This window comes from Brachyhypopomus gauderio, unplaced genomic scaffold (genome assembly GCF_052324685.1).
Source record: "Brachyhypopomus gauderio isolate BG-103 unplaced genomic scaffold, BGAUD_0.2 sc326, whole genome shotgun sequence".
Classification (NCBI taxonomy): Eukaryota; Metazoa; Chordata; class Actinopteri; order Gymnotiformes; family Hypopomidae; genus Brachyhypopomus; species Brachyhypopomus gauderio.
Genome location: NW_027507147.1, coordinates 42,152 through 67,500, shown reverse-complemented (window position 1 = coordinate 67,500; position 25,349 = coordinate 42,152). Strand labels below are relative to the sequence as shown.

Genomic DNA, 25,349 nt, shown 5'->3' with positions numbered 1-25,349 from the left:
CTCTCTCACTCCATCATACTCTCTCTCTCTCCCTGTCTTTATCTAAATCCTTATGTTCAACTCTCACCACCTTTCTCCTTTTTATCAACTTTCTCTCTCTCTCTCTCTCTCTCTCTCTCTTTCTCTCTGTCTCTCTCTCTCTCTCTTTCTCTCTCTCTCTCTCTCTCTCTTTCTCTCTGTCTCTCTCTCTCTCTCTCTCTCTCTCTCTCTCTCTCTCTCTCTCTCTCTCTCTCTCTCTCTCTCTCTCTCTCTCTCTGTGTACAACTTTCTCTCTGATAAAGATGAGGTCTGAAATCCACCAACAGGCAGTATACAACCACACCAGCCTCTTCTATATCCAATATGACAGCAGAAAGGGCTTTTTTTTTTTTGGTACCAGGGAGGGGTTGGTTGGGCCAGGAGAAAAAAAAACCCGATTCATCTAGTAATAACAGTTATTTGACTTGACTGGGCTTGGATCTCTTTAAGCTTTTTCCACACAGACCTGTCTGTGCAAAGCTGTCACACAATTGCAGCACAGTGTGCGAGAGCTTCCAGCTGTCTGTCTGGTCCGAAGCCCGTTGGAGGGGAACCAGCACGTCGAACAGCTCGTGAGGAAGCCAACCACCAGGACCAGGAAGCTGGCTCGCTCAATCCAGACCCAAGTAAAGCGGGCGTAGAAACACCACAGGGGTGCGGAGCCCCACACAGACGCTAGCGGCGGTCCGCCGTGCTGGCCGAGCGGCCGCGGTACCTTGTTGAGGCTCCGCGCTGCGCTGTCTTTGCCCCCGGGGGTGAGATTGCGAAGTTGGACGTCCAGGAGCTCCACCAGCTGTCCGAGGGCGCGCACGGTGTAAGTGATGTCCCCCGCGTGGACGCGGGTCTTGGTTTGCTCCGACAGCTCACGAGAGATGATGGCTGCTGGCTCTCCAGCTCGAATCTGCAAAAACAATAATAATAATCACCCCACATCACTGCCAAGGCTTCAGTGTGTGAAGGGAAATGCAGGTTCACATCCACAATGAACAGCCGCTTAACTCCGCCCCTAACCCCGCCCCTAACCCCGCCCAATTCTCATTCACTCCAAGAGGCATAACAACCTGAAGATCCCAGTGTCATTGGCTTTTTAGATATGCTTAGGACACGTTTTGGTCACATGGTTAGGGATTCTTTCAAGAGAGGTCAGATGGTACGGCTTACCTGGGGTTCCTAATCTAGGTCACTTACGAACGACTAAGGGCATGACCTTTCTGGACCACAGAGGTCACCATCACCAGTCTGCTCAACTGTGATTCACACCCGTTTCACACCTGTTCTGATCATCACCTCGTTAGTGGGAGTATTTAACACCAGCTCCTGCTTTACTTCAGTGTGAAGTCTTACCGGATTTTCTCTACTGCTGTTTAGAGTGCTAGCTTTGGGGTTAACGGTTCTGGTTTTGATCTCTGCTTGGTGTCTTGTTTCTGGGTTTTACTGTTTGGACCCGCTGGACTGCTGTGTTTTGCTGTTTGGACTCGCTGGACTGCTGTGGTTGGTCTTTTACTCCAGGGCCTGATGACTTGTGACGCTTGGTGAGTAAAGGCAGGTGGATGCTAGCGGTCCTCACATCACTGTGTTTCTCTTCCTCCACCTGGTGGGACTGGCCTCTCTCCTCCCACAGACTCTGTCTAACCTCCATTAACCAGGAGACTCATCACCAGAATGTTTGAGTCAGGGATACTCAAGTTCAGTGGTGGTGCACATTCACACACACATTCACACTCAAACACACACACACACACTCAAACACACACACACACACTCAAACACACACACACACACACACACACACACACACACACACACACACACACACACACACACACACACACACACACACACACTCAACACACACACACACACACACACACACACACACACACACACACACACACACACACACACACACACACACACACACACACACACACACACACACACACACACACACACAGACTCCAGACTCCAGACTCCAGACTCCAGACTCCAGACTCCAGACTACAGGCAAGCTAGTTACCACTTCATAGTGTGTCTGTGGGCTTAATTCAGGACAAATATATATGCAGCCATACACAGAATCCAATGAAGTTCTGCCTTTTAGTTCTCTACATTCTTTCCCAGGAGCTTTTTATTATTATAATTTAAATAATAATAATAATTATTATTATTTATTAATTAATGGAAGAATGTAATTAAAAGGCTGGTCCTCAGGGGGAAGCAAACACTGTTATTTGCTGATTAGAGTTGCCTATCCAGGAATATAGTGTGAGTAACCAGAAAATGTGTAGTAATCTGGCCCCCTGGTTCAACTTAAATTACTGTTTGTGGGCCAGTTTCAGTTATCACACACACACACACACACACACACACACATACATACATACACATACACACACACACACACACACACACACACACACACACACACACACACACACACACACACACACACACGAGAACTCATCCTGGAACGTGGTATTATTTCAGTGTTGATGGGAAAGTTTCTAGGTGGTGGCTAGGTGGTGTGTGTGTATGCATGTGTGTGTGTGTGTGTGTGTGTGTGTGTGTGTGTGTGTGTGTGTGTGTGTGTGTGTGTGTATATGTGTGTGTGTGTATATGTGTGTGTGTGTATATGTGTGTGTGTGTGTATGTGTGTGTGTGCTCGCCTCGAGGTTTTTCCTGATGTACTTGGCCATCTCTTGCAATCATCATCATCATGTTTATAATCTGAACCACCCACCTCCATCTATTACTCCACCCACCTCCATCTATTACTCCACCCACCTCCATCTATTACTCCACCCACCTCTACCCCCCCCCCCATCTCTCTCTTGCAGTTTCAATCTCTCTCTCTCTGTGTGCCAGTGTCTCTTTCCCTCTGTTGTTCTGTCTCTATCATTCCTGACTGGCTCTGACAGCTTCCTCCTCATTTGAAAGTCTAAGTTTCTGTGGCCAAATCGCAGAATGACGAGCGAGACTCATAAATGCGCCTAAGGAATAAAAGTAAAGCACGTTAGAGGCGTAATGCCCGCCCTGTACATCACCTGAGCTGGGTTAATGAAGCACACCCCCTCCCCAAACCCCCCCAGCACCCCCACACACACGGGCGAGGCTGCCTCGGCTAAACGAGAGCGTGATTTAACACTTCACTTCTCATTCCTGAAAACACACACGCCACTGCCGCACTCTCTGTAGGGAATACATTCAACATCAGACTGTAACAGGAATAAAATCGCTCGCTCTTCCCCTCCTGTGTGTGCCTGCATACATGTGTGTGTGGGTGTGTGTGTGTGGTTCTTACCCTCTGGTTGATGATGGTCACCCAGGCAGAGGTGCAGTTGCTGAGATCAGGACCCTGTAAGTCCCACAGTCCCTCTGGGCCCTGACATGCAAATGAAGCAGTTCCTACACAACAAGACACACAACACCTTTATGAAGTGACACAAATACTAATGTACCTGTACAATGTTTGTGTGTGTGATTACATGATAAATGTGTGAGTGGGTGTGTGTGTGTGTGTGTGTGTGTGTGTGTGTGTGTGTGTGTGTGTGTGTGATTGCATGATAAAGGTTTGGAGGGGTGTATTTGTGTGTGGTTGTGTGTGTGGTGTGTGTGTGTGTGTGTGTGTGATTACATGATAAAGGTTTGGAGGGGTGTATGTGTGTGTGTGTGTGTGTGTGTGTGTGTGTGTGTGTGTGTGTGTGTGTGTGTGTGTGTGTGTGTGTGTGTGTGTGATTACATGATAAAGGTTTGGAGAGGTGTATGTGTGTGTGGGTGTGTGTGTGTGGTCTGTATGTGTGTGTGTGTGTGTGTGTGTGTGTGTGTGTGTGTGTGTGTGTGTGTGTGTGTGTGTGATTACATGATAAAGGTTTGGAGGGGTGTATGTGTGTGTGGGTGTGTGTGTGGTCTGTATGTGTGTGTGTGTGTGTGTGTGTGTGTGTGTGTGTGTGTGTGGTGTGTGTGTGTGTGTGTGAAGGTGTGTGTGTGTGTGTGTGTGTGTGTGTGTGTGTGTGTGTGTGTGTGAAGGGGGTGTGTGTGTGTGTGTGTGTGTGTGTGTGAAGGGGGTGTGTGTGTGTGTGTGTGTGTGTGTGTGAAGGGGGTGTGTGTGTGTGTGTGTGTGTGTGTGTGTGTGAAGGGGGTGTGTGTGTGTGTGTGTGTGTGTGTGTGAAGGGGGGGTGTGAGAGTGGATGTGTGTGTGAGTTTGTTGGCAAAGGTCCATTTGTAAAGGTCAATTGAGATCCCAAAAAGGAGGCATATCATTCTCCTCTCCCTGCAGTCATGATGCAGTGAGCAACATGTGGCTGGTGTGTTGTCCCACGCTGCATAGACCAGCCCACCAGAACCAGGACAACCACCACCAGAACCAGGACAACCACCACCAGAACCAGGACAACCACCACAAGAACCAGGACAACCACTAGAACCACCAGGACAATTATCAGAACAGGACAACCACAAGAACTACCAGTAGAACCTCCAGACGTTCACAGGAGGAGTTTGGACTTCCTGAAGCGAAGGGCATGCACCAGGAAGCACTTCTGAGAGTAAACACTGTTGCCCTGGACAACAGACACACACTCACGGGTTTTAACAGAAGCAGCTAATCAGCCAGGCTACATGCCAATCACCCTGAAACCATGGCAACAAGCCAGCCAGAGTACGCAAGGACAGGAGGGAGAGAGAGCAAAAGAGAGCAAGAGAGAGAGAGAGGGGGAGAGATAGAGAGAAGGAGAGAGAGAGAGATGAAGTGAAGAACGGATGGAGAGGGAAGAAGGGACAGAAACTCCAAACGCATTTAAACTGATAACGTTTGACTGACACTTCATTTCCTCTTTTGGTAGTTCTGACAGATCAAGAAAGACACGGAGGGAGGGAGAGAGAGGGGGAGGAGAAAGAGGGGGGATAGAGGGAGAGAGGGAGAGGGGGACAGAGGGCATACAGTGGCGTGTGGCGGGCGTCTGCTGCTCGTTGGCGGGGGCGTTTGATGAGTGTGCCACACATAAGCTGCTCCTCATTATCTTGGGGTTCACAGCGTTCTAATACATCAGCACCTCATCACCAAAGATCTGGACATGAGAGCTGGGAGCGATAATCCCTCCGCCAGTACCCCTAAACCCTAACCACTAACCCTAACCTCTAACCCTAACCACTAACGCTAAACCTAACCCTAACAACTAACCCTAACCCTAACCACTAACCCTAACCACTGTTCCTAACCACTATCCCCAACCCTAACCAATATCCCTAACGCTAACCACTAATGCTAAACCTAACCCTAACCACTAACCCTAACACGCGTGCAAACACGCGTGCACATGTACACACACAAGGTTAGGTTAGGACATTTTAAGCTTGAAATCACTCTGAATTTGTGTGTGTGTGTGTGTGTGTGTGTGTGTGTGTGTGTGTGTGTGTGTGTGTGTGTGTGTGTGTGTGTGTGTGTGTGTGTACTGTGCAGTAATATTCTGGCACTGACGGTGTCATGACGGGAGTGTGTTCTGCCTGCATCACTGGACACCCTCAACTGACCACAAAGATCTCAGCAACATTACTTCAACATAACTGGATTAGCATCATTCTCCCACTCACTCCTTCTCTCTCTCTCTGAAAAACGTTATTGCCAAAAATATAAAACTGAATATTCTTGCTGGAACTAATGATAATAAAAATAACAGTACTAAGAGCATGAAAATTAGCAATAGTAACATAAAATAAAACGAATAAAACACTAATAAAATAACTGAAATGTCTGCCATAAGCAGACAGACGCTGCAGTGAGGTTTAATGACTTACACACGTCTCGTACTGTGAGACTTCCCTTATTTCTTTTCACATTCCATGCAAAAAAAAATTTATTGTTATTTTATGTATTTGGGGAGCTGAAATAAGATTGATACTTGTGTTACTTTAAGTGCATGTACAGATTTCTTTTCCCTGGTGCCCAGAAAGGTGTGTAAAAATGCTTGAATTTCTGGAGGGTTGTCTGCTCCTTCTGGAGGGCTGTCTGCCCCTTCTGGAGGGCTGTCTGCCCCTTCTGGAGGGCTGTCTGCCCCTTCTGGAGGGCTGTCTGCTCCTTCTGGAGGGCTGTCTGCCCCTTCTGGAGGGCTGTCTGCCCCTTCTGGAGGGCTGTCTGCTCTCTCTGGAGCGCTGTCTGCTCTCTCTGGAGCGCTGTCTGCTCTCTCTGGAGCGCTGTCTGCTCTTACTGGAGGGCTCCTGTGTGGTCTCATGTTGTAGAGCTCACAGGGTTGTCTGGATTAATGACAGAGTCTCTGTCCTTTACATGAACACACAGTCTTTAGGCTGTGATCAGACTCATGGGTTAGTGGCTTCACAGTTAATGCACTTAGAGAGAAAGGATCTAATTCTCATAATCTCCTGCATCATATAATCACATCACATTGTATATTCTACTAATAACAATCTACAGATACCATAATCCACTAGTATCATAATCTACTGGTATCATATAACCGACTAGAATCACAATCTACTGTTATCACAACCTACTAGTATCATATAATCAACTGGTATCCTCTGTTACAGGACCGTGACTTCACCTCCTCACAGTTAACGTCTGTTTCAGGACCCTGACTTCACCTCCTCACAGTTAACCTCTGTTACAGGACCGTGACTTCACCTCCTCACAGTTAACCTGTTACAGGACCGTGACTTCACCTCCTCACAGTTAACCTCTGTTACAGGACTGTGACTTCACCTCCTCACAGTTAACCTCTGTTACAGGACTGTGACTTCACCTCCTCACAGTTAACCTGTTACAGGACCGTGACTTCACCTCCTCACAGTTAACCTGTTACAGGACCGTGACTTCACCTCCTCACAGTTAACCTGTTTCAGGACTGTGACTTCACCTCCTCACAGTTAACGTCTGTTTCAGGACTGTGACTTCACCTCCTCACAGTTAACCTGTTACAGGACCGTGACTTCACCTCCTCACAGTTAACCTGTTTCAGGACTGTGACTTCACCTCCTCAGGTAGAGATCCAGTATGTGTGTTCTGGCCCTCACAGATCAACACGTACAACCTCTGATTTCTTAGTTATGCTCTAATGTGTGATTCCTCTCAGCGCACAGACAGGATGCTTTTATTTACTAAAATTTTTTCATGTTTGTGTATAATAGGAGAAAGTGTCACCTCACTGCCATGGTGACCACACTGCCATGGTGACCACACTGCGTCTTGTCTCTGGGCATCCAGGACTGTGTGTACGTTGCTATGACAAGTGTGTGGTCACTGAGCCTGAAGGAGTCAGGCGTGCTGGAGTGTGTGTGTGTGTGTGTGTGTGTGTGTGTGTGTGTGTGTGTGTGTGTGTGTGTGTGTGTGTGTGTGTGTGTGTGTGTGTGTGTGTGTTTTACCTATAGTCCCAGTGGGACATGGTTGCCAGGCGACCATGCCCTGCCGTGTTCTTGGCCAGGCGAGCTCCCCCTCTACGACGGAGTTGCAGAACTCCACGGCTACATTGGGCAGGATGGAGGAGGGGGGCGGGCGTGCTGTGGCGTCCGGGACAGCGCCCTCCACAGGACGGAGGACTGTGGCTGGGACGTGTGTGCGCGGGGCAACTGTGGTGAGGGCCAGGGACTTGGTGCTGCTGCTGGTGGTGGAGGTGGTGGTGGTGCTGGTGGTGGTGGAGGTTGTGGTTGTTGAGGTGGTGGAGGTGGTCGTCGTGGAGGCCGTCGCCGGGCGGGTGGTCATCCTGACGGGGGTGGTGTCCATTAGGATGTTAGTGGAGGAGGAAGACTCTGAGGAAGAACAGGAGAATGTGTGAGACGCTATGAGCAGAAGAGAACTCAAATACTCAAGACAAACAAACATCTCCAGTCTCCTGCTTCTCAACCTATCAATGTCTGAAAGAGAGAGAGGGAGAGAGAGAGAGAGAGAGAGAGAGAAGACAGCTGATGGTAGACATATAAACCTTCTTTATTTAGTGCTGGTTGCTTTCTCTGACTTGAGAGGCAGCAAAACACACAGGCAGAAGCTAACACGTCCAACCCCAACACGGACACACACTTCATGCCAATTTATGTTCACAATCAGGGCAACATTGATATCTCTCTCCCTCTCTCCCTCCTTCTCTCTTTCTCTGGCCCTTTTGCACACATCCAGAGACAGTGAGTAATAGAACACACACAGCACACTTCACAAAAAGGAAACAAGTTAGACATGGTGGAATCATCTATATTTATATCCATCTATATCTAAACTCCAAAACAAGAGTAAACACTTAATAGTTAAAAAGGATGTAGTAACCCCACCCACCCCACCCATGGGTGGTGCAGCAGGGCCACAGAGCACACTTCAGCTACGCAGCTCTGAGTCTCACCCTTCACACTGCTACACACAGCCCTTCTGATTATTAATCACTGATCTGTACAGGAGTACAAACGTTACACATTCTGATTATTAATCACTGATCTGTACAGGAGTACAAACGTTACACATTCTGATTATTAATCACTGATCTGTACAGGAGTACAAACGTTACACATTCTGATTATTAATCACTGATCTGTACAGGAGTACAAACGTCACACATTCTGATTATTAATCACTGATCTGTACAGGAGTACAAACGTCACACATTCTGATTATTAATCACTGATCTGTACAGGAGTACAAACGTTACACATTCTGATTATTAATCACTGATCTGTACAGGAGTACAAACGTTACACATTCTGATTTTATGAAAGAAGTTGATTGTTTCAGATCCAAGCTTAAAACAGGACATGGCAAACATACCAACATCCACCCACCCCACCCTCAACACCCAGGATTTAGGACACACACACACACACACACACACACACACACACACACACACACACACACACACAAAGAAAAGGATGTGGAAACAGTAAAAGAGAAACAAAGCGAAACAGGCAGCAAGAGTGGGGGGAGTGTGTGTGTGCACGTATGTGCATGTGTGTGGTGGTGTGTGTGAAAAGACGTTCGTAAGCCTCGTACCAGACACGCCGTTCACACACTTGTCTCTGGAAAGCGCTAATTATGACACTTCCATCTGTCTGGTGACCATATGCAGGCATGAAAAGAACAACGACAGAGAGAGTGAGAAAGAGAGAAAAAGAGAGTGAGGGAGAGAGAGAAAGAAAGAAAAAGGGTCTTCAGAACTGTGTTGTGTAACCAAGCCATATGCTTGGTAAAAGATTAGCCAAAGAAAATGGGTTCTTAATGAGAAATTTACAGAACGTCCCTCAACCAAGAGACAGAGCTTGTGCAGTCATGTCCTGCACATCTAAGGTATTATAACACACCCCAGCTCACACTCCACTCACACTGGATTAATACACCCCAGCTCACACTCCACTCACACTGGATTAATACACCCCAGCTCACACTCCACTCACATTGGATTAATACACCCCAGCTCACACTAGAGTCACACTGGATTAATACACCCCAGCTCACACTCCACTCACACTGGATTAATACATCCCAGCTCACACTCCACTCACACTGGATTAATACACCCCAGCTCACAGTCCACTCACACTGGATTAATACACCCCAGCTCACACTAGATTAATACACCCCAGCTCACACTAGTCTCACACTGGATTAATACACCCCAGCTCACACTCCACTCACACTGGATTAATACACCCCAGCTCACACTAGAGTCACACTGGATTATTACACCCGAGCTCACACTCCACTCACACTGGATTAATACACCCCAGCTCACACTAGAGTCACACTGGATTAATACACCCCAGCTCACACTAGAGTCACACTGGATTAATACACCCCAGCTCACACTAGAGTCACACTGGATTAATACACCCCAGCTCACACTCAACTCACACTGGATTAATACACCCCAGCTCACACTAGAGTCACACTGTATTAATACACCCCAGCTCACACTCCACTCACACTGGATTAATACACCCCAGCTCACACTAGAGTCACACTGGATTAATACACCCCAGCTCACACTCCACTCACACTCGATTAATACACCCCAGCTCACACTAGAGTCACACTGGATTAATACACCCCAGCTCACACTAGAGTCACACTGGATTAATACACCCCAGCTCACACTAGAGTCACACTGGATTAATACACCCCAGCTCACACTCAACTCACACTGGATTAATACACCCCAGCTCACACTAGAGTCACACTGGATTAATACACCCCAGCTCACACTCCACTCACACTCGATTAATACACCCCAGCTCACACTAGAGTCACACTGGATTAATACACCCCAGCTCACACTAGAGTCACACTGGATTAATACACCCCAGCTCACACTAGAGTTACACTGGATTAATACACCCCAGCTCACACTCCACTCACACTGGATTAATACACCCCAGCTCACACTAGAGTCACACTGGATTAATACACCCCAGCTCACACTAGAGTCACACTGGATTAATACACCCCAGCTCACACTAGAGTCACACTGGATTAATACACCCCAGCTCACACTAGAGTCACACTGGATTAATACACCCCAGCTCACACTAGAGTCACACTGGATTAATACACCCCAGCTCACACTAGAGTCACACTGGATTAATACACCCCAGCTCACACTAGAGTTACACTGGATTAATACACCCCTACATGTGCAACCAGCTCACTCTGCAGTGCAGGTGAATTTCTGTCTGTCTGCTCTCATTATGCTGACTCAGCCATTTGACACTGGAGCTAATAGTGATGTTGACTTTCACAGACAAACAAATATAGCATCATAAACAACAAAAGACTTCAAACACCTCATTTGATTTCCACATAAAAATATTATGAACTACACAACCCCAGAGCTATCAGTTAAAATCACTGACTTTATTATCTCTTTTAAATACATACACACTTTTATACTGACTTTATAGACATCTTCATAAAAGCCCAGTACTAATGGCAATTGGATTAGAGAGCTGATTTTCCCCAGGGTCTTAAAGCCGACCAGATATCTGCTGCCAATCACAGGGGACAGTCAGCACATGCAGGCAGTACTGGACCTGTAAGCAGTGCAGACCAGAAGTCAATTACACACTCAGTGTAAAAGACCAAATTAACAGAACTAAAACACTATTACGGACAGTAGTGGACTGTAGTGGTGGACGTGGGCGGAGTGGGCATGAGGGTGGAGTGGGTGGAGTGGGCGTGAGGGTGGAGAGGGCGTGAAGGGTGGAGAGGGCGTGAGGGTTGAGTGGGCGTGAGGGTGGAGTGGGCGTGAGGGTGGAGTGGGCGTGAGGGTGGAGTGGGCGTGAGGGTGGAGTGGGCGTGAGGGTTGAGTGGGCGTGAGGGTTGAGTGGGCGTGAGGGTTGAGTGGGCGTGAGGGTGGAGTGGGCGTGAGGGTGGAGTGGGCGTGAGGGTTGAGTGGGCGTGAGGGTTGAGTGGGCGTGAGGGTTGAGTGGGCGTGAGGGTTGAGTGGGCGTGAGGGTTGAGTGGGCGTGAGGGTTGAGTGGGCGTGAGGGTTGAGAGGGCGTGAGGGTTGAGAGGGCGTGAGGGTTGAGAGGGCGTGAGGGTTGAGTGGGCGTGAGGGTTGAGTGGGCGTGAAGGGTTGAGTGGGCGTGAGGGTGGAGTGGGCGTGAGGGTGGAGTGGGCGTGAGGGTTGAGAGGGCGTGAGGGTTGAGAGGGCGTGAGGGTTGAGTGGGCGTGAGGGTTGAGTGGGCGTGAGGGTGGAGTGGGCGTGAGGGTGGAGTGGGCGTGAGGGTTGAGTGGGCGTGAGGGTGGAGTGGGCGTGAGGGTGGAGTGGGCGTGAGGGTGGAGTGGGCGTGAGGGTTGAGTGGGCGTGAGGGTTGAGTGGGCGTGAGGGTTGAGTGGGCGTGAGGGTGGAGTGGGCGTGAGGGTGGAGTGGGCGTGAGGGTTGAGTGGGCGTGAGGGTGGAGTGGGCGTGAGGGTGGAGTGGGCGTGAGGGTTGAGTGGGCGTGAGGGTGGAGTGGGCGTGAGGGTGGAGTGGGCGTGAGGGTTGAGTGGGCGTGAGGGTTGAGTGGGCGTGAGGGTGGAGTGGGCGTGAGGGTTGAGTGGGCGTGAGGGTGGAGTGGGCGTGAGGATTGAGTGGGCGTGAGGGTGGAGTGGGCGTGAGGGTGGAGAGGGCGTGAGGGTGGAGTGGGCGTGAGGGTGGAGAGGGCGTGAGGGTGGAGTGGGCGTGAGGGTGGAGAGGGCGTGAGGGTGGAGAGGGCGTGAGGGTTCTCTTTGGTTTGATATGAAGCTTCCATAATGAACTTGAACATACTATCCTGAACGGTAATGGACTACGATACTCAAGGATTTTCTCTTTCCAACACAGAACAAGTAAGCAGAAGAACTCATACAGGTAGCTGCTTAAAGAAATCTACTTCCTCAGGTAACGTTTGAGCCCAGCCCAGCGGTCTGGAGCTGAGACGGTGGCGTGAGGAGAACCAACCGTAATGAAGCCCCTCCCACCCAGCATTAGCATTAGCGCTTAGCTTCATGCTGGCAGTGAATCAGCGTTGCAGAGTGAGGCTAATGCGCTGATCTAATGTGACACCATACAGCAGTAATGGGCTGAGTCTGTCTGCACCTCACACTTTAATTGTTCAGGTTGCCTGAATTAGCCAAACCAGAGGAGGCCTGAGCTGCCATTAAAGCCCACGGCAGAGGGGTGTGGTGTGAAGAGGCCACGCCTCCAGCAAAGGGGTGTGGTGTGAAGAGGCCACGCCTCCAGCAGAGGGGTGTGGTGTGAAGAGGCCATGCCTCCAGCAGAGGGGTGTGGTGTGAAGAGGCCACGCCTCCAGCAGAGGGGTGTGGAGACTCATCTCAACCTCTGGCAAGTTCTCTAAAAGCTGCTTTGGGAAAAGAAAATGTGCATATGCGCACACACACACACACACATACACACACACAAACAGAGGCAGAAACGCATATACATGCGCAGAAGACACAAAGACGAAGAAAATCCACACACATAACTGAACAAGCAATCGGGTTTGCCATTACACTTGCACGCACACACACGAACACTCACACCAACTGACATGCAGTAGACACAAAAACACATGTATAAACATACACACACCCAAATCCATACACCCCATACATGAATGAATATTTGAGGCCACTATCATAATTAGCCACTTACATGCTCTCTCTCACACACCTACACACACCTACACACACCTACACACACACACACACACACACACACACACACACACACACACACACACACACACACACACACGAACAATCACATTCACAGTGATTATCACTCAGTTTCTCACTCAGTGTTTCAGTGTTTTACAGACTCTAAAGGCAGATGTTAAACGCAGCTCGTGGCAAACTGCACATGCCAGTTACTTCAGATCAGACGCTGTGTAAAAAGCAGAATGATTTGTGGAAGCACCCGGTTCCTGTGTCATCTCCCTGTGGGGAGTGTGTGTGTGTGTGTGTGTGTGTGTGGGGAGTGCGTGGCAGCTTCACTGTACACCAGCCACAAAAGCCCTGGGCCACGTGAGTAATGAGAGCTCTTCTGAAACGTCTCCAGAACCTTTATGGCTGAATCTCTATAAGGAAAACAAAAAAACAACAAAAATAATTGAAACAGTCAAAAAAGAAAAAAGAATGGGCACTAACCACAGAGACAGGTGTGTGTGTGTGTGTGTGTGTGTGTGTGTGTGTGTGTGTGTGTGTGTGTGTGTGTGTGTGTGTGTGTGTGTGTGTGTGTGTGTGTGTGTGTGTGTGTGTGTGTGTGTGTGTGTATTTGTGTGTGTGCATGCATGATTTGCCATCTGCTTTTCTTTACGACTCTTTCTGACTGGCCTGAAGTAATACATGCCGTACTTCCTGGCATAAGCAACAAGTGAGGGTATATCACTACATATAAAGACGCTGAACGCATAATTGCTTCCTATTTCAACAAGAAATATTTACCATTCTGCACAAGTTATGATTCAGGGAAACACGCTTCACAACTTCCACACACACACACAATGCTGCAGGTTGACGATGAGATGCATTACGGCCCCAACTCCATCACCATCAGCAGGAGGAACCTTACCAGGAACACACAACCTTCATCTGCAGGACACAGAGCTCATAAACCATGATAACCCTCATCTACTCAACACACTCTCCAATCAGGACATACATCCAATCAGGACATACACTGCCAAACCCCACTTGCTGCACCCACCCACCCTCACTGCACCACCCTCACTGCACCCACCCTCACTGCACCCACCCTCACTGCACCCACCCTCACTACACCACCTGCTCCCTAGACAGGTTCCTCCACTGCTTACTACTGGACAGCAGTGTGGTAGATCACTCCATTACAGGACATGTTCATGCACAGTCCTAGCACAACGTCACGCGTCAGACCACCCCACACTTCCAAACACCTACAGACAGAACAAACCTTCAGGCATTAAACATCCCTAGAATCACAGCACTAGAATCTAATGACATCCAACAGAATATTAGAGAAATTCACTGAAACAAATACCAGACTAACACAAAAGCACAAATGTGGCAATGTAATTAAAAACACAAGTCGGTAAATGGAAAAACATAAAATAAAACTGAAAATGTGATTAATGAAGATTTTTTTAGGGCTTTATGGAAAACAATTATTTCAACCAGTTTTTCACAACCATGGCAATTATAACAGCACTTATAATATAAACTTAGAAAACATATTTAGAAGATCTTTAGCAGTTAAAAAAATAACCAGTATTCTAAGAGTACACTAAGAGTATGCTAGAATTTAAACAGAAAATCAATGACAGGAATAATTTAAAAACAGAAAACAGAAATGCATGTGGGATTGACAACAGTGAAACATTAAAAGACAGCAATCTGTAAAACTACTGTGAAAAAATGGAGATTCCCCTGTGGGCTGGAACAGATGTCATTACTATATAAAAATGGTGACTGATTTGAATCAAGTAAATACGAAGAGTTCTGACTTAACAGCAATATAGGCAAGATAATCTGTAGCAGATGTAACCTGAACCCATAACCCTACCAAAACCTATCAATACTAAACCCTACACCTTCTCAACACCCTACCATATACGCTATCAATACTAAACCCTACACCCTCTCAATACCATACACCCTCCCAAAACCCTACCATATACCCTATCAATACTAAACCCTATACCTTCTCAATACCCTACACCCTCTCAATACCCTACCATACACCCTATCAATACTAAACCCTACACACTATATACCTTATCAATACTAAACCATCTCACTACACCTTCTCAATACCATACACCCTCCCAAAACCTATCAATACTAAACCCTACACCTTCTCAATACCCTACACCTTCTCAATACCCTACACCCTCTCAATACCTTACACCCTCTCAATACCCTACACCCTCTCAATACCCTACCATACACCCTATCAATACTAAACCCTACACCCTCTCAATACCCTACACCCTCTCAATACCCTACACCCTCTCAATACCCTACCATACACCCTATCAATACTAAACCCTAAACCCTCTCAATACCCTACACACTCCCAATACCCTACACCCTCTCAATACCCTACACCCTCAATACCATACACCCTCAATACCCTATATACCTTCTCAATACCCTACACACTCAATACCCTACACCCTCTCAATACCCTACCATACACCCTATGTATGTCGTATTTATTTAACTGCATGGGTACGTCATCACGAGTACAGTATAGTGTGTGTGTTTGTCTGAGTAACAGAGGGGTGATTATTTTAAAAAGTAATGTTTATAACAGTAATTCTTCTCAGATTGCTAAAAATATCCTAGTTCCTAAGGTGATTTAAAGCAAACACACACACACACATACCCACGCACGCATGCATCCACAGACACACCCATCCACACACAGACACACCCATCCACACACAGACTGAGAGCGTGATTGTGAGGAGGTGGACGTAGAATTGTAGTGCTGAAGGAGCTGTCTGGTACAGGTGGTTTCTCCCACTGAGAGCTGCTCTATTCACTCACACCAGTACTGTAACACAGACCACTCTGAGAATGACTGCAGATTCCCTACCTCACACTCCCCATCTCACTCTCTCTCACTCTCCCTCTCTCTCACTCTCCCTCCCTCCCTCACTCACTCTATTTCTCGTGGTCACACAAATGCACGTCTACAATTTTACCGACTCATACAGATGGCAGTATGTGCTTTCCACACAGAGATGCCAGACAGTGTGTGTGTGAGAGTGTGTGTGTGTGTGTGTGTGTGTGTGTGTGTGTGTATTCATGATCTGCAGATGGCAAAGATTAAGAGACCTCCAACCCAAACACAGACCAGACACAGAGAGGGAGATGCAGATGGATCAGGTTCAGTTTTCAGCTCCATCCGTCACTCACAAGTCAAAGATTGATTATGCAAACCATCATGAGTGAGGAATCTTACAGAACTCTCCGGATGGGGGGGGATGTGGTAGGATGTGATGTCACTGATCAGCTCTCACCTGATTGGCTGACAAATGCGCAGAGGTGTTAAAACGGTGACCATTCAGCTGCAGTCATTGTGGAATGCGGAACCCATCATGGAAACTGCACATGAAACTGCAGGGCACTATTTGTTCCACCGTGTGTGTGTGTGTGTGTGTGTGTGTGTCCAGTGTCTTGGCAGCATCTGCACCTCCACAGCCATACCCCTGTTCCTGCCCCATGGCCCCTCCTACACTACCCCTGTTCCTGCCCCATGGCCCCTCCTACCTACTCCCTGCTCCAGGACTGATGGAGTCACTGGTGGGCTGCGGTCACTGTCCCCAACACAGTCCAGCTGTCAGAGGGGCACACACACCTCAACACTATAGTGCACTAGTGGGGTTTCTCCAGGAGCTCCTGGTCAAACAGCTAGACACACACACACACACACACACACACACACACACACACACACACACAACACACACACACACACACACACACACACACACACACACACACACACACACACACACACACACACACACACACACATACACATACACACACAGACCAGCTGTCTATGGATGCCTCCACAGTAGGGTGCATGCATACATGTAGGAGTGCACATGTACATGTTTGTGTGTGAATGTGTGTGTGTGTGTGTGTGTGTGTGTATGCACATGTGTGCGTGTGTGTGTGTGTGCGTATGTTGCCCAGGCACCATTTAGAGGCTCTGTAGATATTAATGGTGTACATTCAAGCACACACATGTGCACACAGATTTGGCTGTGCAAATCATGCATAAACATTGTGTGCACAAGCACATATGCACACACACACACAGACACATAAAAGATCCATAAACTAAACACTGAATTTGGTTTACACTGATGTGCAGGGATACAGCTCCATGAGGAAGACCTCCACACTGCGGAGAAGAAGCTCCAAACAAGACAGGAAATAACCCCATCACTATATGTGCTCGGATGAGGCCATCACCATGGAGACAAGAACAGTCAAACCCACGTGGAATTCAGAGGGAATGCGAGAGTTGGAGCTTAGTGCCGTCCAGCAGAACAGTCTGTCTCTAGAGCACTCCCAGACTTATATTGAACAGTCTGTCTCTAGAGCACTCCCAGACTTATATTGAACAGTCTGTCTCTAGAGCACTCCCAGACTTATATTGAACAGTCTGTCTCTAGAGCACTCCCAGACTCATATAGAACAGAGTTTTATAGAACAGTCTAGTTCTAGAGCACTCCCAGATTTATATAAAATAGTTTGGCTCTAGAGCCCCCCAGATTTATATAGAACAGTCTGGCTCTAGAGCACTCCCAGAACTATATAGAACAGTTATATAGAACATTCTGACTCTAGAGCACCCCCAGAACTATATAGAACAGTTATATAGAACAGTCTGGCTCTAGAGCACCCCCAGAACTATATAGAACAGTCTGGCTCTAGAGCACCCCCAGAACTATATAGAACAGTTATATACAAGAGTCTAGCTCTAGAGCACCCCCAGAACTATATAGAACAGTTATATACAAGAGTCTGGCTCTAGAGCACCCCCAGAATTATATAGAACAGTTATATAGAACAGTCTGGCTCTAGAGCGCCTCCAGAACTATATAGAACAGTTATATAGATCAGTCTGGCTCTAGAGCATCCCCAGAACTATATAGAACAGTTATATAGATCAGTCTGGCTCTAGAGCACCCCCAGAACTATATAGAACAGTTATATAGATCAGTCTGGCTCTAGAGCATCCCCAGAACTATATAGAACAGTTATATAGATCAGTCTGGCTCTAGAGCACCCCCAGAACTATATAGAACAGTTATATAGAACAGTCTGGCTCTAGAGCACCCCCAGAACTATATAGAACAGTCTGGCTCTAGAGCACCCCCAGAACTATATAGAACAGTCTGGCTCTAGAGTACCCCCAGAACTATATAGAACAGTCTGGCTCTAGAGTACCCCCAGAACTATATAGAACAGTCTGGCTCTAGAGCACCCCCAGAACTATATAGAACAGTCTGGCTCTAGAGTACCCCCAGAACTATATAGAACAGTCTGGCTCTAGAGTACCCCCAGAACTATATAGAACAGTCTGGCTCTAGAGTACCCCCAGAACTATATAGAACAGTCTGGCTCTAGAGTACCCCCAGAACTATATAGAACAGTCTGGCTCTAGAGCGCCCCCAGAACTATATAGAACAGTCTGGCTCTAGAGCACCCCTAGAACTATATAGAACAGTCTGGCTCTAGAGCGCCCCCAGAACTATATAGAACAGTCTGGCTCTAGAGCACCCCCAGAACTATATAGAACAGTCTGGCTCTAGAGCACCCCCAGAACTATATAGAACAGTCTGGCTCTAGAGCACCCCCAGAACTATATAGAACAGTCTGGCTCTAGAGTACCCCCAGAACTATATAGAACAGTCTGGCTCTAGAGTACCCCCAGAACTATATAGAACAGTCTGGCTCTAGAGCACCCCCAGAACTATATAGAACAGTCTGGCTCTAGAGTACCCCCAGAACTATATAGAACAGTCTGGCTCTAGAGTACCCCCAGAACTATATAGAACAGTCTGGCTCTAGAGTACCCCCAGAACTATATAGAACAGTCTGGCTCTAGAGCACCCCCAGAACTATATAGAACAGTCTGGCTCTAGAGTACCCCCAGAACTATATAGAACAGTCTGGCTCTAGAGTACCCCCAGAACTATATAGAACAGTCTGGCTCTAGAGTACCCCCAGAACTATATAGAACAGTCTGGCTCTAGAGCACCCCCAGAACTATATAGAACAGTCTGGCTCTAGAGTACCCCCAGAACTATATAGAACAGTCTGGCTCTAGAGTACCCCCAGCAGCCTTGGAATTTTCGATTCCACCTCGTTGCCACGGAGAACGCAAAGGCAGAGACCAGCATCTCCACACAACTCATCACTCACTCATGACACCCGTGCAGCACTGTGGCCATGAGACTCAGATGTTTGCGACTCATGGCTGTGGGGCTGGATCAGAAGCTTGAGTCACTGAGCCTCTCAAAGCAGCAGGCCACACCTGTTACACACGGTTGCATCACAGCCTGTGAAAAAACACTCATTTGCCATTTGGCTACACCTGATTCATGACAGCATTTAAACAGTGTACGCTTCCACACTGCAACATGCATTTTCAGGATGGTGGTGGTACTGATACAGTGTAATGGTGATATGTTCTGGTGTGGTGGTGGTATGTACTGGTATAATGGTGGTATGTACTGGTATGTTGGTGATATGTACTGGTATGATGGTGGTATGTTGGTGGTATGTACTGGTATGTACTGGTATGATGGTGGTATGTACTGGTATGATGGTGGTATGTACTGGTATAATGGTGGTATGTACTGGTATGTATTAGTATGTACTGGTATGTTGGTGGTATGTACTGGTATGTACTGGTATGTATTAGTATGTACTGGTATGATGGTGGTATGTACTGGTATGATGGTTGTATGTACTGGTATGTACTGGTATGGTGGTATGTCCTATTCTAATATGTTCTAATAACACTGAGGGTGTTTGTAAGAATGATGGGGCAGAGACATGGCCTGATGTTTCACGTCTTCCATCAGTCAGGTATTGACCTTCAGGTACCTGTATGTGAACCTGCACTCTGATTTAATTTGGTACATTGTGATAATGTCTAGTATCACCTAATTGGCTACAACTAACTGCCATGTCTTTGTGTGTAGTACCAGCTGATTTCATTGGCTAAAGCTACAACAGTAGACATGAAGCAAACATAGCAACAGGAGTGTAATGCACTAACGGGGGCATCTCTGCTGATTCTGTGACCTCTCCCCGAGGATGAACTGGTGATGTCACCACAGCAATGGACCGGTCACCAATCACAGCTGCTTCCCATAGAACAGAAGTAACTAATGCTATTGCAGATTCCAGTGGTCATAAACAGGGTCTAGCCACTCTGGCTGTTGTCTCCACACACACACATACACACACACACACACACACACACACACACACACACACACACACACACACACACACGATGAGGAGAAATACCTAAGCATCATACCTGAACCACGCTTGTCTCTCAGCTCTAGTGGCTCGGGTTCATGTTAAGGAGTTTCCCTGTGTGGGTGGAGTTTCCCTGTGTGGGTGGAGCTTCCCAGTGTGGGTGGAGCTTCCCAGTGCTCCCCGCGCATCTGTGTGGGTTTCCAGTTTTCTCCCACAGTCCACTAACATGGAGGTTAAGTCAATTGCCTCCCACAAGGATTGTCCTGGTGTGAGAGTGTGTGTGAGTGTGTGTGTGAATGTATGTGTGTGCGTGCCTGTGGTGGATGTCGCTCTGTCCTGGGTGTGTTGTCCCCCCCCACCCCCATGTCTGATTCCCTCTCCCAGGGGGGGTGTGGTTTCTGGCTGGGACTACACTGTGATTGGCTGCTGCTTGTCAGTGGTGTGTAGCTGCACATAATGCCGTGTGCTGACTGTAAAGTGTCCTCGCTATAGCAACACAGCTTCATTCCTTCAGTGTCAGGCTGATCTTCAGACATTAGAGTTAGACATTAGAGTTAGACATTAGAGTTAGACATTAGAGTTAGCATAAAGGCGCAGTCTGAGTGCACTCTAATGGACCCACAGACCCAGGACTTCACATAGGAATCAACATGCACACACAGACCCGTCCTCTCATTCTGTCCCTGCTCCGTTTGGCTGTCTGGTAGGAGACAGTGCAGTGTTTTGTGATTGGTGACACACACACACACACACACACACACACACACACACACACACACACACACACACACACACATCAGCATTCTCTCTAGCCAGCAGGGCACGAGCGCACAGCCTCCAGCATGCTGAATGGTTAGAAAGGTAAAGGGGAGAGATCTATTAGATCCACTAGATCCATTAGATCCAGTCACCACTGCACTGCTGTAGACACCCCTCCTCACCCCTCAACACACACGCACACACATGTGTACACTAATCAGGACGATCAGTCATTTATTCTACCTCACATACATGAAGAGCATGATAAAGGATCCTAGAGGGAGAGAGAGAGAGAAAGAGAGAGAGAGGGAAGGAGGGAGGGAGAGAGAAGTAATAAAGGCAAACAGGAGAAGAAAAGAAGGGGTTGGTAGGTGGAGCGATTTCCACAATAAAGGAAGCAGGCGCCCAAAGCGGAGACGCACGCAACCTTCGTCCGTCCTCTGCACAAGCGCCGCTCTTCCCGCTCAATAAGGCATGACCCGCGGAGCGACGCGCTTCAGCACACGCCTTTCAGCACCCCGCCGGGCCCCCGGCCCAGCCATCAGCAGGACAAACACTCCAAATGAGCGTCCTGGTATTAGACGGGGAGGGGGGGGGGGGGCGTTCTTGTCTCTAAAGGGGCATTGGAGCTCATCTTTAACATGTCCACTGTCGGCTATACTGCTTTAAAAACAGAATGCAATAAGCCACTTGCGGCTATGGATGCAGCAACGCCTCAGTAACCTCAGTGAGCAATTAGATTCCCTAATCAAGTGGACGGGCTGGCTGTATCCCTGCTTCCTGCTTCTCCTCTTGGGAGTCGAGATGTTTTCACCAGCGTCTTCACATCGCATGCTGCTCACAGCTGCCATGGATGTTTCTTAATGTTACACTTTCCTTAAGAGCAAAAACCAAACACTGTACATAAAGAAATCTCCACATTCCTCATCTCACACACACATACAACACACACACCTTGAAAACAGCAATCTTGCAGCTATTACTGCTAACGAACAACACTAACGAACAGGTTCCTGTTCGTTAGACAGCAAAAGGGTTGAGGGGGTTGAGGGCCTTTGTTCAAGGGCCCAGCGGGCACCGTATGGCAGAGCTGGGATTCAAACCCACAACCTTCCAAACGAGAACCATGACACTGCTGGGATTCGACCCCACACATGTCTGCTTGATAGCCCTAAGTCTTACCCATCATTCAAAAAAATACAAACAAAGCAAACAAAAGCTTCTTACCTAGTCGGCTGTCCAGCGCGCCAAAGTCCAGCGAGTATTTGACCACATGGTAGTTGTTCCAGACGTACAGCAGGTTGTCGCGGGGGTTGTAGTCGACGGCGGCGATGTACTGGTATGAGTTGGGGAAGGACACGTCCAGGAAGCCGTCTCGGGACAGCTCCGTGTTGTAGATGTAGTCGATCTTGTTGCCGGTGGACTCGCTGTCGTCGTCCTCGTAGACGCTCTTCACCACGTAGAGCACGCCGCAGATCATGAAGGCGTTGGAGGCGGAGCGTTTGTCGTAGGCCGTGTCCCAGGTCCCCTCCACCCGCAGCGTGTAGGGGTTGAGCTGGCTCACCACGACGCGTCCGTTGTTGGCCTCGGTGGCGTAGATGACCCACAGGCCGTTCTCGTCCACCGCCAGGTCGATGTCGGACTTGCCGCCCCAGCGGTACGGCGAGGTGTCGTGGTAGTTGGCGCCGGCGATGATGGCCTCGCCGCTCTTGATGCGCGTGCGGAGGTCGAACTTGACGATGTTGCGCGTGCGTTCTTTGTTGAAGAAGAGCGCGCCGTCGTACACCACAAAGCCCGTGCCGTCCACGCGGTGCGGCAGCTTGTAGGTGGTGGTGGGCCGGCCGGCGATGAAGTCCTCCTTGCTGGGGTACTCCGTCAGCGTGTCCGTGCGGTACGGCATCCACGGCATGTAGTAGATCTTCTCCGAGGCCTGCAGGGGGTCCTTACACCAAGCCCCCGACTGGTGGTCTGATTCAAAGAGGTGTTCGCTCTGGTATACACCACGCACAAGGCCTGGGCACAAGAAGACTACACACACACACACACACACACACACACAAGGATGAGGACGAAAGACACAATGTAACCAACAGGTCATTGCAGGACTACCTACAACTCCAGTCCTGGATTGTGGTTCTAGCCCATAATTTGGTGATTCTTGTACTCTAGGTGATCACTAAGCTATGCTAGGCTCTCATTCTCCAGGACCGGAGGAGGTCCCTCCTGGTTCAGGGCCTTCAGTGAGAACAATGAGGACACCAAAGAAACCCAGTGAGGATGAGCTCTGTAAGGTCAATACACACAGCATGGCCACACCCGTACCTGCAGGAGTCAACCCTGAGTCTTAAGATCTCAACAGTACCCACTTCCTCCTCCCGCAGTCTGGCTAAAGAGGTCATTAATCTAGTCTCATCAAATACCACCCGTGTACGTCATTCAGACAACACCTCAGATGCTAGCACAAAGACCAACATGTCTCACGCAGAGCCAAGCAAATGTTGCACTCTAAGTGTTGATAAACAGACACAGATGTCTTATTGGCAGACGGTCAAGCAGTGTAGAAGCTTTAGAGACACAATAATTACTTTATATTTATTAGAATCTGAATGCATTCCCACCCTGTCCTGGGCCTCGGCGGATTGGGTCAATTTGTGTCATTTTGATTTATAACATCTGCTTGCGGAAAACTAATAAGAGAGAACCCAGCAGCCTCAGACTTCCCTGGGAGAGACCGGAGACGCAGGTCAACAGACAGCCCCATCACAACAGCCCTCAGACGGATCGCTCCTCAAGGCCACGGGGGCGTCTCGGCTCCGGACCGCGGGCTTTCATAAAGGCAAAAAGGCCTTTACAAATATCTCCTTCCCACTAATGTCAGATGAAGAAGCCGACATGGTCGACCGATGCCCACAACAAGATCAACAGAACGAGAGCAATTAGCAGAGGCCCGCCATGATGAAGCAGCGTGTGATGCTGAGATGAGAGGAGTACACGTGCACCACTGAGATGAGATGGGAGTACACGTGCATCACTGAGATGAGATGGGAGTACACGTGCACCACTGAGATGAGATGGGAGTACACGTGCACCACTGAGATGGGAGGAGTACACGTGCACCACTGAGATGAGATGGGAGTACACGTGCACCGCTGAGATGAGATGGGAGTACACGTGCACCACTGAGATGAGATGGGAGTACACGTGCACCACTGAGATGAGAGGAGTACACGTGCACCGCTGAGATGGGAGGAGTACACGTGCACCGCTGAGATGAGAGGAGTACACGTGCACCACTGAGATGAGATGGGAGTACACGTGCACCACTGAGATGAGATGGGAGTACACGTGCATCACTGAGATGAGATGGGAGTACACGTGCACCACTGAGATGAGATGGGAGTACACGTGCACCACTGAGATGGGAGGAGTACACGTGCACCACTGAGATGAGATGGGAGTACACGTGCACCACTGAGATGAGATGGGAGTACACGTGCACCGCTGAGATGAGATGGGAGTACACGTGCACCGCTGAGATGAGATGGGAGTACACGTGCACCACTGAGATGAGATGGGAGTACACGTGCACCACTGAGATGAGAGGAGTACACGTGCACCGCTGAGATGGGAGGAGTACACGTGCACCGCTGAGATGAGAGGAGTACACGTGCATCACTGAAATGAGATGGGAGTACACGTGCATCACTGAAATGAGATGGGAGTACACGTGCATCACTGAAATGAGATGGGAGTACACGTGCACCACTGAGATGGGAGGAGTACACGTGCACCACTGAGATGGGAGGAGTACACGTGCACCACTGAGATGGGAGGAGTACACGTGCACCACTGAGATGGGAGGAGTACACGTGCACCACTGAGATGGGAGGAGTACACGTGTACCACTGAGATGAGAGGAGTACACGTGCACCACTGAGATGAGAGGAGTACACGTGCACCACTGAGATGGGAGGAGTACACGTGCACCACTGAGATGAGAGGAGTACACGTGCACCACTGAGATGAGATGGGAGTACACGTGCACCACTGAGATGAGATGGGAGTACACGTGTACCACTGAGATGAGATGGGAGTACACGTGCACCACTGAGATGAGATGAGA

At 48.6% G+C, this 25,349-nt stretch overlaps 1 protein-coding gene across 1 annotated transcript in view; it reads right to left on the bottom strand.

The window, feature by feature from the left end:
* Positions 1–25,349, bottom strand: part of LOC143504725 (adhesion G protein-coupled receptor L3-like) — a 72,561-nt gene that overhangs the window by 26,135 nt on the left and 21,077 nt on the right. Inside the window, exons 2-5 of the mRNA XM_076996013.1 lie at positions 22,454–23,254; positions 7,393–7,776; positions 3,320–3,423; positions 734–919 (exon numbers count right to left, since the gene is read on the bottom strand). Of these exons, the coding sequence (XP_076852128.1) occupies positions 734–919; positions 3,320–3,423; positions 7,393–7,776; positions 22,454–23,135 (1,356 nt within the window). The 5' untranslated portion in view covers positions 23,136–23,254. The remainder of the gene's footprint in view (positions 1–733; positions 920–3,319; positions 3,424–7,392; positions 7,777–22,453; positions 23,255–25,349) is intronic.